This window comes from Caloenas nicobarica, chromosome Z (assembly GCF_036013445.1).
Source record: "Caloenas nicobarica isolate bCalNic1 chromosome Z, bCalNic1.hap1, whole genome shotgun sequence".
Taxonomy (NCBI): Eukaryota; Metazoa; Chordata; class Aves; order Columbiformes; family Columbidae; genus Caloenas; species Caloenas nicobarica.
Window position 1 is genome coordinate 89,999,456 of NC_088284.1, and position 15,976 is coordinate 90,015,431.

The 15,976-nt window shown below is 39.4% G+C and overlaps 1 protein-coding gene across 1 annotated transcript in view; it reads left to right on the forward strand.

Moving 5' to 3' along the window:
* The first annotated feature begins 206 nt into the window (after nucleotides 1–206).
* Nucleotides 207–15,976, forward strand: part of PLPPR5 (phospholipid phosphatase related 5) — a 110,551-nt gene continuing 94,781 nt past the window's right edge. The window contains exons 1-2 of the mRNA XM_065655787.1: nucleotides 207–218; nucleotides 6,162–6,236. Coding sequence (XP_065511859.1) covers nucleotides 207–218; nucleotides 6,162–6,236 — 87 coding nt within the window. The remainder of the gene's footprint in view (nucleotides 219–6,161; nucleotides 6,237–15,976) is intronic.

Consider the following 15,976-nt stretch of genomic DNA (forward strand, 5'->3'; position numbering starts at 1 on the left):
ATTTCATTTACTCTTGACCTAGATGTTTCTGTCCATTGGCAATCACTGAGGACCCAGCAGATGCTACAGGGGCCTGGTTGGCCGCGGATTAAGACACTTGTGAGGTGGAAGGTTATTTGGAGGAAATGGCAAAGAGAGCAACTGCCCTGCACTTCAGAGGGAGAGCATCTGTGTTTATTACCAAGGTTTACCATTTAGTGGCACTCATGAATTTTCAGGTAGGAAAAGCAGCCAAGAGTGCCTTTTCCTGCTCTCATCAGGGTGATTTGCAATTGTTCTTCTCTCATGTGGCTCTCAGCTGATAGCAACCTATTGCACAGTTTACATTTCATTGGCTTCATGCTTTGCTTTTGAATATGCATGAAAATGTTGATTTTGATCTGTATGATCTGTGTCCAAGTTATCCTAAATACTAATTTCTGCCCCATCATCTTTGCCATCACTATGAGCTATGTAACTTCTCTTCCTTCTTCCTGTTATGTATGTAGGAGATACAGTCTCTCTCCTATTGGGGAGAATTTGCTCTTGTGTATTTCTTTTCTTACTCTGGCAGGTCTGGAGCCTGGAAGGATCATCATTCCTATCTTCTTACTTTGTAGTATTTTTATATGATAAAAGCAATTTGTAAAAATGTCACATTTGGCTGAGAACAAACTCTCTAGCAATTTACTGTTGAAAAAGGTATAGACATTAGTGTACAAAATTCTCTGTTTATCACTCCTATCTGAAGATGAGTTCTTTCATATTCTGTAGTTTGATTTTATATTCAGGCCACATTAGATACCAGACTCATCTCTATTCTGCCAGTTATTCAGAGCGCTCATTTGCTGTTCATAGAGTTAGCTTCCCATTGCTTTGTCCATCCTCTCTCCTCACACCCCAAGATCAACACTAATATTAATAACACCAGGGAAAAGAGACTTAATTATCACCTCACCAAAGCTTAAAATGTAGGAGAAGTCCTCTTGGAGAAAGAGGAAGAATAGTGTGAAAGTGTGGAAAACCTAATGAACTGTATTATTCTAAAGATTGTTCTGAATATACATTTCAGTATTTCCACTATGAAATCCTTCAGGCTGTTACAATGTTTTTCTCTGCTCATTTCTCTCAGCCTTAGAGAAACAAAAAAATCAGCTAAAACTGATTTTTGTCAGCTTTAGATCATGTAAGAATTCTTTCGGATGTAAGAACAGAAACTTCATTATATATGAAAGCCTAAGTAGAGTTTGAAAAAGCAGCTGTTTCTGTGCTTCTGCATGGAACAGAGAGGTAACTGGAACACAGGCAAAAATAAAAAGGGAATTCTTCACTGGCAATGTTTTCCATGAATATCAACTACTGTAAAAATTGACTTTAAAAAGTGGTTTTTTTGTCACCCCAATGAAATTCAGCAGTGACAAGTTAGGAAATTTAAGTAGTAAGTATGAAACGCCTCAAGTTTGCACTGTAACTGTAATTCTTGTGTAGCTGGATATCAGGGCTATGCCTTTGTGCTCATCAAGGCAAGTCCACTGGGTGGTGCAGGAGCTCTCAGTCTGGCCATGTCCAGAGACAAAACAGTGGACACTTTGATACAATTTGAAACAAAGTGGCAGACTGAATTCTTAGCCACCTTCACAGCTAAGTGACTAGCTGGTACACTAACCATCTAGGTGGGAATTTTGGATAGTCCTGAAGGCTTCCCCAGGCAGCTCCTGCCATGCCCAGGCCACTTTGTGTGTTTCGATGTGTTGATTATCACCCTGGGTGGAGAATCTGGACCTTCTAGGGACTCCCCATCTGCTTCATCTTGGAAAACAGATGAAGCTGTATAAAGATATCCTTTAGCCCACAAACTCTAAGCTCTCATGCTGTGCATTCACGAAGAACATTCACCCTCCTTATGAATAGATGCTGATGATAGATACAAATGATACAAATGAGAGATATAAATGTCAGTATCTCAGAGTAAAGTATCATCGTTCTTCTTTCTCTTTTTCTTCGTGAAAATGTCATCATCGTCTCCATTCTCCATTACCTCTATGAAGATTATATAGATTTGGCTCATAAAAATGGTTTCCTATCATGACAATTTGTTTTCTTCGTAGCACAGTGACCTTATTTTCCTGTTTTCTTGACAAATTCAACATTCCCCAGACACATTTGCCATTTACCTTCTGGCAAGCCACTGCATTTTTACCACACTGGGGAATATAACTGGTACAGATAGTTCTAGTGAGCTTTTTTTTTTTTTTTTTGCATTTAGTAGGTTTTTTTTGGTTTTTTTTTTTTTTTTTTTAGTTCAGAGCATATCTGTACATCTCCTGAAATACTGATAAGTACTTTTTCCTTGGTGTAAGTGAACTTCACCCATAAATGAAAAGAGACATGAAATAGAATATGCCATTTGTATTTCCAGTTGAATCCTAAGTTAAAGGGAAGCCTGTGATGGAACAGACATCTTGTAATGATGCAATAGTGTCTTAGATCTGCTTGGCACTTGTATAACAAGATTATGGAAGCTGGGCAGCACTAGGCTCTCAAATTGACTGGCTTTCTCCCGAAAAGGGACATACCAGAAGACAGTCATACAAAAGCTAACTGTGGATAATACAAGTAGTAAAATAGTGAGAAGATTTAGGGGACTTCCTTTCAGAACTAACAATATTTGAGTCCATTTTGTGGCTCTAGCAGAAATGTGGTATTAAGTAAATTACTTGAAGTCATATTCAAGCTGTGAGTCCAATTACTTGGTTTTTTTTCTGAGTAATGCTGGAAGTGCTTGAACTCTAGGCATCTTACTTTTTTTACATTAAAAGCTGCTCAGAGTTTCCCAGACCTCATTGCTGATTTCACATGCAAAGAGGAGGTTTCCCTGTGCATCCGAAGTACCTGAGCCAGTAGGCATGCCTAGAAATTGCCTATAGAATTGACTTCCAGGCAAAATGCAGGGCAGTGAATGCTTTTTATAGAAAAAAACCATTCTGCTGTTTTGGCCACGGTCTTGCAGCCAAACTCCTACCCCCTTTATTCAGTAGCTAAAAGCTTACACCCACAAAAACAAACAAACAAACCAAAACCTAGAAACATGAATGCATTTCTCTCAGGAGAGTTACTGAGGCTTCTTAGACATTGAATGGATTTTGACCCAAATGGGATCAGAAACACTGAGAGCGTGTTTGTGACAACTGTATAATTAGGGGATGTTGAGCCTACAGCCCACAAGTGTGACACCCACCTGTGGCTCATAACCAGCTGCCCTTCCAAGCTGCAGGCAGTACGTGTGTCCCCTGCCATGCCAGAGCTCCTCCCAGAGGTGTGTGCCTGCCATCTTTCCTCCCAAAGCGCCGCGAGCGCAGATAGGGACATGACTCCCAAGTCTGGCAGTGAGGCAGATGGGTGATGGCCTGCAGCAGGGGCAGGCTTCTCGGGAGAGCTATCCTGTAGGCTGCTGCCAGACATATCCCAGAGGAGCAGCTGGAGGGAGGCAAACTACCTAATGCATACACTGGGCCACTGCCAGAGAAACTGTTTCATAGGCTGCCTAGTAACTAGTTACATGAAAAGACTTCATATTACTAAGACAGAACTAGTTCTTTACCAAGAGCTATTTTTAGGGATGCTTGTAGCATTTCAGCCGTGCCCTCACAGATTGCTTCTTGATGCCTCATTCAGGCTCACTCATCTTCCTCCAAGCTCATAGCAGCAACCTCTGGAAAGGCAATTTCACATATGGTGAGTGTTTATCCTGTGTAAAGGGCGTTCCAGGCTCCAACCAGTGTCCATCTCCATCTTATGAAAAAAGAAATTCTGGGACACACCTCAGGCTCTATGGTTCATCCCCATTTTGGTGCACTGAGAGCTTTAGGCATCGGCAGACACGCGTCTGCAATACTTAGGCAACATTAACACGAACATGTCTCTCCTTTGATGCTGTGCTGCAGAAGAGAAATCTGAGGCCCTTTTTGTTCTCGAGGCAACAGCTGAAGAGCGGCCATGTGTTGGTCCTTAGTGCTCAGAGCTTGTTCTCTTTTCTTCAGTGTACTGTTAGCACTCAATAAATAATAAATAACTGCTATGTTGGTGTCTCTTTAGTGAGCTGAGCCTATAGTCCCAATGTGCACTAGCTGTGCATGCACATCTCCATATGCAATATTAATGGTTATATTACATAACTGTATAACAGTGTGAAGGAGTCTCTGGGACTCTTCCTTGAGTGAGGATTTAAACCGAATATGAACAGCAGAGTTTGGCTCTGGATGCATACAAGTAAACTGATCAACAGCGCAGCCACCATTTTCTGTTTGCTTGATAAATAAGTTCAGCCTTTAACAATATGAGAGAGATTCCAAGAACATAAGGCATCCTGCTTGCTTATGAAGCATTTTCTTGTTCATTGCTTTGGATAAACACAAGCTGAATGCCGATTACCACTGCTGTGTCTGATAGCACCAAAGACTGGGCTAAAAATGCCCAGAATGACAGGGTCCCAGCTGAAAAGCTCATAGCTCCCAGGGAGACCCCAGCTGGTGCATGCACAAGTCTTGCTGCGTAGAGCAGCAGCTCTGTTTCCACATTTCTACCAACGGACTCAGAAGGGGAGGGAGACGCCGTGTCAGATTCCCTCAGCCACCTTCTTGAGGGGCGGAGAGCATCCGAGATGCTCAGTGCATTGCTGAGAGCCAGGCTGCACAAACACATAGCAGAGTTTGTTTTTCCGATATTGCTTGGAAGCATCTGCTTTCTCGTCTCGTCTCGTCTCGTCTCTTCTCTTCTCTTCTCTTCTCTTCTCTTCTCTTCTCTTCTCTTCTCTTCTCTTCTCTTCTCTTCTCTTCTCTTCTCTTCTCTTCTCTTCTCTTCTGTGTGCTGCCTCCTGGACTCTTCAGCCCCAGGCCCTGTATGAAATATGCACATGCACAGGCAGGGCATGGGAGGGAGAAAGAGTCATCTGCAGCTTACTAAAGCATCAGAGGAAGAAAGGGAAGAGTGGATTTGGGAGGCCATGGAAGAGAGAGAGAAGGAGATGCAAGAAGTTGGAAGATGTGCTACATGAGAGAAGCTGAATGAGGAAAAGAGAGTGTGTGAAAAGGATGAGGAGGAGCTGGAGGGGGAACACAGGGAGACAGGAAGGAGAGAATGTAAAAAAGGAGTGAGTGAAGAGGCACAGTTGAGAAAAGCAGAAGAGTGCTGAACGATTATTTCACTATCCTAAAAGGAAGAGCCTAGAGATAAGCTTTTAAAACTAGAGTTTTAAAAATTAAATAATCAAAGCAATAGTGGTGTGTGTTTTGGTTGTGTGTTTTTCTTTAAGGAAGAAGAGAGCAATCTAGAAGGGCTGCCCAGCATTTAGAAGTTTTTTAATTCTTGAGGATGCTAACACCTCTGGAGATTTTAATAAATTTAGTATTCCACTCACGAGTGGATTCCTGGGATCATTACATCCACAGTTCATTGTTTTCTACTCTTCTTTTCCTATGGCAGAGATTAATAGTGCAGGTTTTTCTTCCAGAAGGTTTTTGCTTTTTTTGATTTGCTTTATTTTTAACAACAGATCTTATTTTTTTTTGCAAGGGACTAGGAAAGTTTTTGTACTTGTTGTGTGAAGAAAAAATATTCTGTGGATCCTTCAGAACCAGAAATCTACTGTACTGTGATTGCAAGACACGACTTCACAGCTTGGTAGTTCCCTCTAGTCCTGTGTTCCCATGCTTCTGTAGAAGCCTGGTAGATTAAAATTTTAGTTTTGAAAACTTTTGAGGCTTCAACTAATGCCCCTTCAGCAAAGCCTTCTAGTATAAACTTTAAGAACATGCTTAAGTTTCTTCAAACTCAATAGAAAAGCTCTGCTGAAAAGAGATAAAGGATTTGTTTTGTTGAAGTATGCAGGGATATAATTAAAATAATTTTAAGTACAAGTCCTTGTATAGATACTCTTATTTGGAAGAAAAATGGCTGGATTCGATTTAGCAAAACAGTAAAATTTAAATTAACTTTAAACTCTTTCATACTGGAATAAAGGAGCACACATGAACAGTCCTTTTCTATGTTGTAATTCTCACCATTCCTTATTTTGGTACAAATCTGTGTCTTAAGCAGGCCTTTTATAGTTTGCTGTAGGCACATTATTCCAAGCAATGCTATCGTCTTACAGCTGGACACAATATACTTTGTTTCCTTCACAGGTGAACATAATTTCAAACAGCAGGTGTCAGTCTCAGAGAAGCTACGTGATGTTGCCATGCTCCATATTAGTTGAGGTAAGAAAATACTGTAGATACTTTGCTAAGTTCTTGAGTGTGTTTTTTTAAGAAAATACTCTTGCAGCAACAAATTTATATTTTACCAAGATATTTATGTTTATCTCAACATGGACTGCTATCTGCTAGTTGGCAGTCACTTAATGGCAGCTGTGAATAAAATTCTGTCCCCATAGTGTATTTTTTCCTCAGTTCTTTCATGAGAGGGAATGAAGAGGGGTCCCTAGGTGAGCAATTTCTTTTTAAGTGGATGTGATGTTCCGAAGTGTCAGAATCCAGAAGAGTGAAGTACCTCTGAGCTGGACCCGTATATCCATAGATACTGGTGGTTAAATCTTGATAATAATACTCTATTGGTCTATAATTCTTTTCATTCATCAATCTTAAACCAACTTACATTTGAGAGTAAATATCATTTCTATAATTTTAAAGACAGGGAGATGTAGAACAGAAAGTTGCTTTAATTGTTCAAGGTCCTTCAGCCTGTCTGGAGGAGGAGACATTTTGGAATAATGCCTATTGAGTAACTTAAGCACCATCTAAACCAGTTTGCATTTCTTTTGCTACAGATGAAAGCAGAACATCTTCTGACAAACATTACTCAGACTGAGGGAGAGTTGAAGATTTGCATTAAATTTTCTGTTCAACCACAGACTTCCTGCACCATATTGAACATGTGCTTGGGCCTTACTGCAGGGACAGTTGGGCATTGTTATGCCTGAATTTTAGGCAATCTGTTTGGTAGCAGTTGTTACAGGAGTTTCAGTGGTGCTCAATATTGGAGTTCAGATGTAAAAGTTGAGGAGCATTAAGATTCCGCTCTGGATCTGGTTCCTACACTCTCTGCCTTGGTACCCATCTCTTTACCTCACACTGGTACTGAGCAATCAGTGCTTTGGTTGCTGTAGGATGCTTAGATCCTGCTGTGATACCTTTAGAGACATCTGATAAATGGAGAGTGGGGCATGTTGTAAATTGAGGGAGAATATAGCAACATGCCAAGTACAAGTTTTTATGATGTAAACATTATGACTTAAGTGACCTTTCCTGAAGAAATTTTCATCCTCCATGGTATCTTTCTTCTTTGCCTTTTAAATTACAGTGGTTTGTGGGTATTTTTTGTTTTGTTTTGTTTTTAATCAGCACATTTTGGGAGTTGCTTCCATGTGAATAGAAAATTGCTTCATTGTCTGGCATTATTTCTGTCACATCATTTCAGCCAGTTTTGTAACTTGGCAATTTATGTTCCTTGTTTTCAAGTAATGTTTGTGATCCACTGTGACACAAATCACTGCAGATCCACTGGCTTTCCTTGCCTGTGCTATGTCACACTGAGACAGCATCAAGATGCGTGATCTCTGTATCATCAAGTCTAATGGCATTAGGGGATCCAAAGATCTGATGATGTAATGGTACTATTATATAAGTTTATGTCACGGAAGTCATTAGAAAGATGGTAAAGAGCAGCTACAGCTGTGGATGGGGATCAGGAGACATGAGTTCTATTCCTGAATGTTGGAGAGCATTAGCTTAGCATTAGCTTAGCCTTATTCAAATTCTAGCTTGTTATCTGAAAAATCTGAATAACAATTCTACACCCACATTTGGTGAGATACAAAGATAGAAGACAACAGATACGTTGTAGCGGTGCTGTATTCTATAATCACTTTTTATTTTTGTCATTCTTCAGGATCAAAAGGTGATGCAAATGTGTAACAGCTGTAATTTTTTTTTTTTTTTTAAAGCAACTGGATAAGGGAAGTATGCGATATTTGAGCACCTGGGTTTAGGTCTTTGGGTGATGAAAAGGTCTGTGGGCTTTCTCAGCCCTCCTTTAAAAGCCTCATTGTATGTTCCTCACTTCTCTAGCAGGAGAAATTAGTCCACGCACATACATCAAGGACATGATAATGCAACAATTGTGCTTACACTGAGGCTGACACTAGAGAGCAAAAGAAGGTATTGGGTAATGGTTCAAGTATCTGCAGCTATACAGCCACAAAACCAAGTTCTCCATACTGATAGAACAGAATAGAAGCCATGAGGTACCGGTGGCAGTAGTGGTGACTGTCATTTGGTGGTGATTGCCCTTAGAGACCTGACAGGTCTGCAAAGTTTATGGGATTGGGCTGTCAGAGAAGCTGATTATTTGCAGAGGTACAGTAGTAACTAAGGGACTGTATGTGACTTTGCCAGCCTATATTTCAGGAGTTTATTTTGCACGGGACACAGAAAAAATCCACTTTCCCCGGAAATCTGTCAGCCTTTACTGACCTGAGTATTAAAGCAGTTGAGGAGATGTATTAAATGGGATACAGGATATGGCACAGGACTGTATGCAAGTCCTAGTTTGCTTCTCAGAGAGCTGTTTCTGAGATGCTGTTGCTCTCTGTGCCACTGATGTCCTGGTAGCACTTTCTCTTGAGCTCAAGAGCAGGTGGGAAACCCAGGCTTAGCCCTCGGCCAGGACCTGGCCTGGCACTGCTGGCGGGGAGGCCAGCAGGGACAGCACTGTGCGAGCCAGCACAGCTAAAGCTCTGTGAAGGTCGGTAAGCACCTCAGCCCGGGAAGGAGACGTGAGGTTGCTTGTTGGAAGTTAGAGCAGGGAATAGTTATATACATGTTAGTCAGGCTCTATTTCACTCTCTTCAGAAAAAACATGACTTTTTCATGAGTAGCCTGCAGGTTAGAAGTGAAAGAAAAGCTGGAGATCAGAGTGATTTACATTAGGGGAATGCTAAGAGTAGTTTCTCTCTTGAAACAAGCCAGAATAAGGTTTTCTGCTCTTCCTAGAGCTTGCTCCCAAGTGTAGGCTCAGCTCTGCTAAGCAATGACCTTATGTCAGGAGATATTTTATTTGGTAGATCTAGTTTCTATGCTCTTGGCCTTTCTAGCAATATTTAGTGGATTTTTTTTCCCCAATTTATTTCTAACCTTGGAGAGAAATTATCTAAGCAGATAAGATGTACAGAAACTTTCAGAGGTAGGAAAACTGGGGTCTCTATAGACTTCATTCTTCTGGTGGTGTTAAGCCCTGTACCTTTCAAAATGTCAGCTTTTCTCTACAGAACAGTCTTGTAAGCTACTACTGTCAGCCTTTCTGAAAACCTCTGTCCTCTCCAATTCACAAATTACAGAAAGGATGTGCTTGGGTATTCTGTCATCTGTTCCAGATACTTTCATTAGTCTAATTCAAAGAGATGAAGCTCTTTTTATCTGTTGATTCTTGTGGATGGAGCTGGGAGTTTGGATCTGACTACCCAAGCTGGAGGAAAAAAATGTAAATTCTGTAAGACTCTGAAAGCTCAAAAACCGAATCTGCATGGCAGAAGCTGAGCGGTGCAAACTTCTGTTATATGCTATTGCTGTCAAGAGCTTCTGGTTCAAGGCATAATTTACACAGTATCTTTTGTACTTGGTTTTCTGTATCAGATGTTGAATTTTCATGGTCTGTTGCTGAACTTGTTTATTTATCGTTTTCCTGCTAGTACCTTTACTATTAAAGAAGTTCGTGTAGGCATCAGATTTTGAGATGAATCTCCTTAAAGCCATGTAATATCAGAAGTTAGTTTCTCCAACAATATAACGTCATGCAGCTATTATGACAGACCATAAGTTTAGATTCCGAAAGCCAATTATTGTCCAAGAGTATTGTTCAAAACAGCTGTCCAGGTAACAGTTCTGAGCTAATTATAGCTCTCTCTCCTTAGACATGGCTGCTAGCTGTCAAAATTCCTGCTGGACAGTCTTAACTACCCTAAATCTAACTGTCTTGTACTTAGTATCACCAGGTGCAAACTTTTACTAATCTTGCACACTTTTGCACTTTTAGGCTTAAGCATTTTCCTTCTAAGAGCATGAAGTGGTACTATTTAAACAATCTATTTTATCTTCTTTTGTTTGGTTGGTTTTGTTGTTGTTTTTGTTTTGTTTTCGTTTGGGTTTTTTGTTTGTTTGTTGTTTTTTCCCACTCGCACATATAAATATACTCACTGGAATCTCTAGAGAAGGTGTAATTCTTTCACCTGGCATTAACTTTTAGAAATTACTAAACTTACCTTTTTTGAATGAAGGAATTAGAATATTGCTAGCTCTGGCAGTGGGCAGATCCTTTAACATATGTACCAGACTTCCATGTACTTCAGATACTTCAGAGTTACTGTTGTCAACTACCTATCTAAATTTTGTGAAAACTTTAATGTGCAAGGGACTTGTGACTCCTTAGCATAGAGCTCTCAACTGTGCTTAACTCCACTGATTGGCTTTGTCCTCTTCTAGTTTTTGTTAGGAATATGTTTTGTAGCAATACAGCAATGGCTTTTTTTATGCTTCTCAGGAGATCCTGGCTGACATTTGTCTCTGCCTTGGTTATGCACTATGCAGAGCCCTTCATGCTATTTATTCTCTAGTGAATTGTGAGCTTTCTTATAGCTGAGAATCAGGATGACTCAGACAATTTACAGCTGATTCAACAGTAGGAGGTCAATCTTAGTTTCTCCTTTATCCTTTGGGTTCTAAGGATTTTTTTTTTTTGCCTAAGAAGGACATTATTTATAATCTCTCTCTCATGTAATTTTCTCAGCCTGCTGTCTTCTTCCCCTCTTTTTTTTTTTTTTTTTGTTTCCAGCATCTAAGTACCTTGTTGACAGTCTTAAAAACTGGCCAGTAAAGCAGTCAGCATAGGATGCAGAAACTAGTTGCATGTGAATGACTGAAGTTGTATGAATTTGTGTTAATACAGGAAAGCCAACAAGGAAGTCAGTAAAAACGATTTCACATCTACCACCAAAATAGCCAGCCTTCAAAATCACAACACATCAAAGACTTGTAATCCCCTTTAGGTATGGAGTATGGATACCTGATAACTTTTTTCTTCAATGTGAAATGGAACAGCACATGAACAGGGAAGTGCAATATTAAAATGTCATGCAGATTTGTTTCTAATGATACTGTTATATATCGTTGATCTGTTCTCCATGATCTAGCTCTTAAGGTTCTCCGTAGCCACTTGAATTAGAATGTACAGCCTGAGAGGACTTAACAGAAAGTATAAAGATTATGATAGCAGTTCTACCATAATAACAAAAACAAAACTAACAATAATTTTAAAATATATTCGGCTTTTTTTTTTAATTATGTTGTAAGAAAATGAAAATAGTTTTAAAGAAGTGGACTGCTTTAAATATCACAGATAAATGCAAAAAAACCAGGACAGGATCAAATACACAGTCTTTGACAGAAGTGAAGTTATACAGAGATTTATTAGGAAAACAAAAAAACCCAAACCAAGCAAAACACAAAAAACAAACCAAACCATAACAAACTGTAGCTCAAAATTCTACTCCATAGATTTCAGTGACTTTAGCTGTCCTTGGCTTGCTTCTTGGTGGAAAGCTGTTCCTTCAATTACAAGTAACTTTTTGACTCATTGTGGCTTAGGGGAAAAAAAAATCACTCACCTGCATATTCCTTGGAGCATCTGAATTGAGGGAGATGATTGTTATTTTCTAATCTTGTATCCCATTAACTACTCCTGACTTATGACTTTAGATACGCATACAATCCTAACAGGTGGCACAAAGTTTCTTTAGGGAAATACATGAGCTTTGAAGGAAGAAGTGAATTGCTTGAGCAGCCTTTGTCATTACATGTTACAGAGATCATCGTACAGAGCAGTTGTCATGACTGACTGTCCTCTAACCCCATTCCAAAAACAGACCCCCCCGCATTGGTCCTTTTAAAATCTTGCTGAATTTGATATATCCATCATTTGACAAAGTGCATGGAGGGAAATGCATATCTAGAAACTGTGTGTGAGTCTCTCATTCCAATAGATTCTTTTCTTCCTTTGTGAAAATAGAAACGTTTACCTGATCAGAAACTGAGCCGTGTGAATGTTATTGTCATATCCTGATTAGCTTACATTTACTGCACTGTTCATTTAAATAGCCTTTGGATAGAAATTACCTTACATGAAAATAGTTATTTCACAGTTATTTTCAGTTGCTTATTTCTGTAATTCATTTTAGTAACACTTTACAATGAAAAATGTATGTACCACAATACATACCTGTTCTGTTATTGCTAGACAGGGCTAGTGCAGTGTTAGAAGCAGTCCCCAGGGAGCCCTGGCTATCTGTGTAGTATTTCAAGAATGGCAACACATTTTATTTTGCAATGCCCTGTAAAATTAAACTTCCAAACATATTTAACAGGATGATGAATATTCAGAGAGGATTTCAAAACTAATCATTCACTGAGAGCAATGCAACTGAGAACGAACTGATGCTGATGAAAAGCACTAATTGTGCTAATGAAACTTTTTAATGTCTTCAACTGACAAGGCAATCTTTGGAAAGCTGCTGCTTCTTTGAAATGGATAAAGCATAGTAGTTCAATGAATGTTCTTTATTTGTAATGTAATCTTCCCCAGCAATTTCTGAGCTTGGCTCTGATAAACCAGTAACATCCTATAATAGTAAGCAATTTCACTGTAGCAGAGAATTGATTAAGGACTTGCATAATAGAGAATCAGATGCAAGTAAATGTCCTGCATCTAAGAGTTATGTCAGTCACCCCAGGCAATGCAGAAATGAGCCACGTCCCCCTCTTTGTTCATCTTCACCTGCTGGTACTGAAAGCGATCGTAGTAGCCAAAACCATGAAGCAGGTACTGTTTCTCCTGCTTTTGCTAACGCCTGTTTTACTTACAAGAAATAGATCAAAGCACGGGAAAGCAGGAAGAGTAGACGCCAAGGACAGCAGGATACAAGGGGGCTATGATCTGAGAGAAATTAATCCATGAATGGATTTTTTCTGGAATTGTCTTGAAGTCTGAAGAGGTTTCCAAAATTTTTGCTCTTCTCTGTGATGCAGCTACCTTTCCAGCCCTGACCATGAGAAATGCAGGGAGAAAAAAATTCCTGGCATCCAGTGAATGCATTGTGGTTTCCCTCTCCTGCTGGCTGTCCTAGAAGGGAGGGCATCATGAGTTCTGTACCTATTGGGTATGAACAGGGAGTTGAACTTTCTCTGTGGAATATTTTTGGTATGCTTAGGGACATTTTTAGACAGTGGAAGTATTTTCTAAGAACTTGTATAGCATAACTATCCCAATTGATATATAAGCTTTATTCCTCTGTATTTCTTTAAAACACCCACACGGGTGATATTTTTCTTGAAAACTGAAATGAAAAGATTATCTAGAAGTATCTGTTCATTACATAAGTCTAGTAAGATACAGCTACTGGTGCAGGATTAAACTGCTGTGTTTCAGAAGCAATGAAAATGTCTCCTTCCAAGATATTTTTTCTATCTTTGAGGAAGATGATACGACAAAAGATTCTCTGCATCCCTGTTTTCATCACCCTTGTTTCTGGAGTTGCCACTTGCAACATTATCGTAGGAGAGCTGAGATATCAAGTAGAGAGTGTGTGATTAAAACCTGCGTGGATGATATGCATCTTTTACAGTCATATATAATACACCATGTGTGGTTTTCCTAAACTTACTGTTGACTTTGGCTGTGTAGCTAATGCCAAGGTCAGCTGGGACAAATCTGATATTGTTCCCTTTTCTGTGGGTTGCCTTTTTTTTTTTTCCTAACTGAAATTTTAGATGTTCTTAATGGAATTAAACACTGGACATCAGGTTGCCTAATAAGTTAAATAATTTGCTTAAATCCAATTTGGATACTGTCCTAGTTACTATAGAAGCAGTATTCAGCATGCTGGGTATTGGCATTGCTCTACGAAGAAAAGGTTAATGCCATAAAAATTATGTGTCCTAAGATGATTGTATCTTTTTAGCAACTGCCCACTTCATTTCCCAAAGGTTAATTTTTTGTGCTGGCCTAGTGAGAATCTGATTCTGCAGCCCTTATGTTCTATACTCAGATCTCCTACTGATTTTAATTTCTCTACATTAACAGAATTCTTATGGAGGGGAAAGACTAAACACTAATAATATTTTAATGTCTGAGGTAGTTGTACTTCATGTTTACAGCTTTACCACACAGCTGCCAGTTCAAAGTAAATGAGCCTTATAATCTTCTAAGAATGATAGTTTCTGGGAATGTGAAGAGTGTAAAAACTGCATGGTGCTTTAAGGCCGTAAGAGTAAAGTCACCAGTTGGTCATAAGAGAAAAGATACTGATCTTAGTTCTGGGAGGTATCAATTAATCCTCTCCTGAAATGAATCTTGAAGACGTTTTATAGCCCTTGATTCTGTCCCAGTGATACAGCCTTCTTACCCTCTGCCACCTGCCAGGCCAGCAAAGAGCTCGGTTGCCTGGGCACAACCAAGTTCTCTTCATGTTGTCCTGCTCTCACACCAGCAACTGGCTGCCTGTGTGAGCTGTTGAGCCTTTTAATACTTTTGCTCTGGCAGGAGCCCACAGAATCACCTGCTTACTCTATTTTCCCACAAGAAACCTGTAATTTCAACTTCTGACATTCTTGCCAACTTTGTAAATGTACCCTTACACAAATCTCTCTCTCCTCTCATTTGCTTCTTTAATCAATTTTTCCCACGTGATCACTTGCCACTTCTTTCTTTTAGTACTGTAAGCTGTCTGGAGTTAAGCTGGTTAGCCGGATGAATAAGGCATCGAATGAGTAAGGATTTCCAAAAGCAGAGATCAAAGTAAAGACTTGTGTATGAACCAAGCAAACATATTTTTGTTACATAATGATTTGACAGTGTCCCCTATTATATCAGTAACATTCATATTCCAATCTAATACATTTCTTATCCTTTAGCCTAACAAATTGAAAACTTTGATTATTAATAATCCATGGTACCAATGATAGCAAGTTGCCACAAAGGATCTTCAAAGGCTGGTTATGTATTATTTTATTATTACTCTTGCTCTTTACCTTTCCAGCTGCTCCTTGTAATTTAAGTTTCATTTCTCAAGGCAGCAAAGGCTGTTGCTGTCTCTTAGAAGTGACTTTTCACTGTTTAAGTTATTTCCTTCCTTGCTGCCTTCCTGAGCCTCCTGCTAATGCTTGACAGGATGCTTTTTGCCTGGAAGATGATTATGATGAGAAATGATGACCAAGTCAAAGGGGTACCTTCTCAGACTATTTTTTGAAGGACCAATCCTGTTAACAGGTTTTATGTAGAAGCTTACTGGAGCATATACATATGTACATATGTATAGGACTGTCCCTTTAGAAAGGGGAATATTAAGATATATTTGTTACTACCAGTGTAGGTAAGCGGATGGGTAGTTTCACTTTGTACCAATCCACCAATTTAGAGGAAATACGATTTTTAGATATGAATTACAATAATCAAGTGAATTACAATAATTGCAGTGAATCACCATTAGAATGGATTGTAATTGTTGAGACCAAAGATGGCAAATCTGTGGGTCGCAGTAAATCAGAAGTAATTCGCAGAAAAGTTTAGGTTTGAGGGGACTCCTTGTGGTCCTGTAATCCACTCGTGTTCGGAGCAGGGATGACTTCAATTTTAGGTCAGGTTCCTCAGAGCCTTGTCAGTGAAGTTTTGAATGGAAATATCTTGTTAGGAGGAAAGTATCTGAATAGCAATAAAAGGAAATGGATGGTTCCTGCACTGATTGTTTTGTAGGAATCCAGTCATTCAGAGAAATGAACTTACCAACTTTGATGTGAGCAGGCTTAATGCCTTAAACAAAGCCTAAATGAACTTACCAACTTTGATGTGAGCAGGCTTAATGCCTTAAACAAAGCCTGTCTTTTTAGTCCTGCTC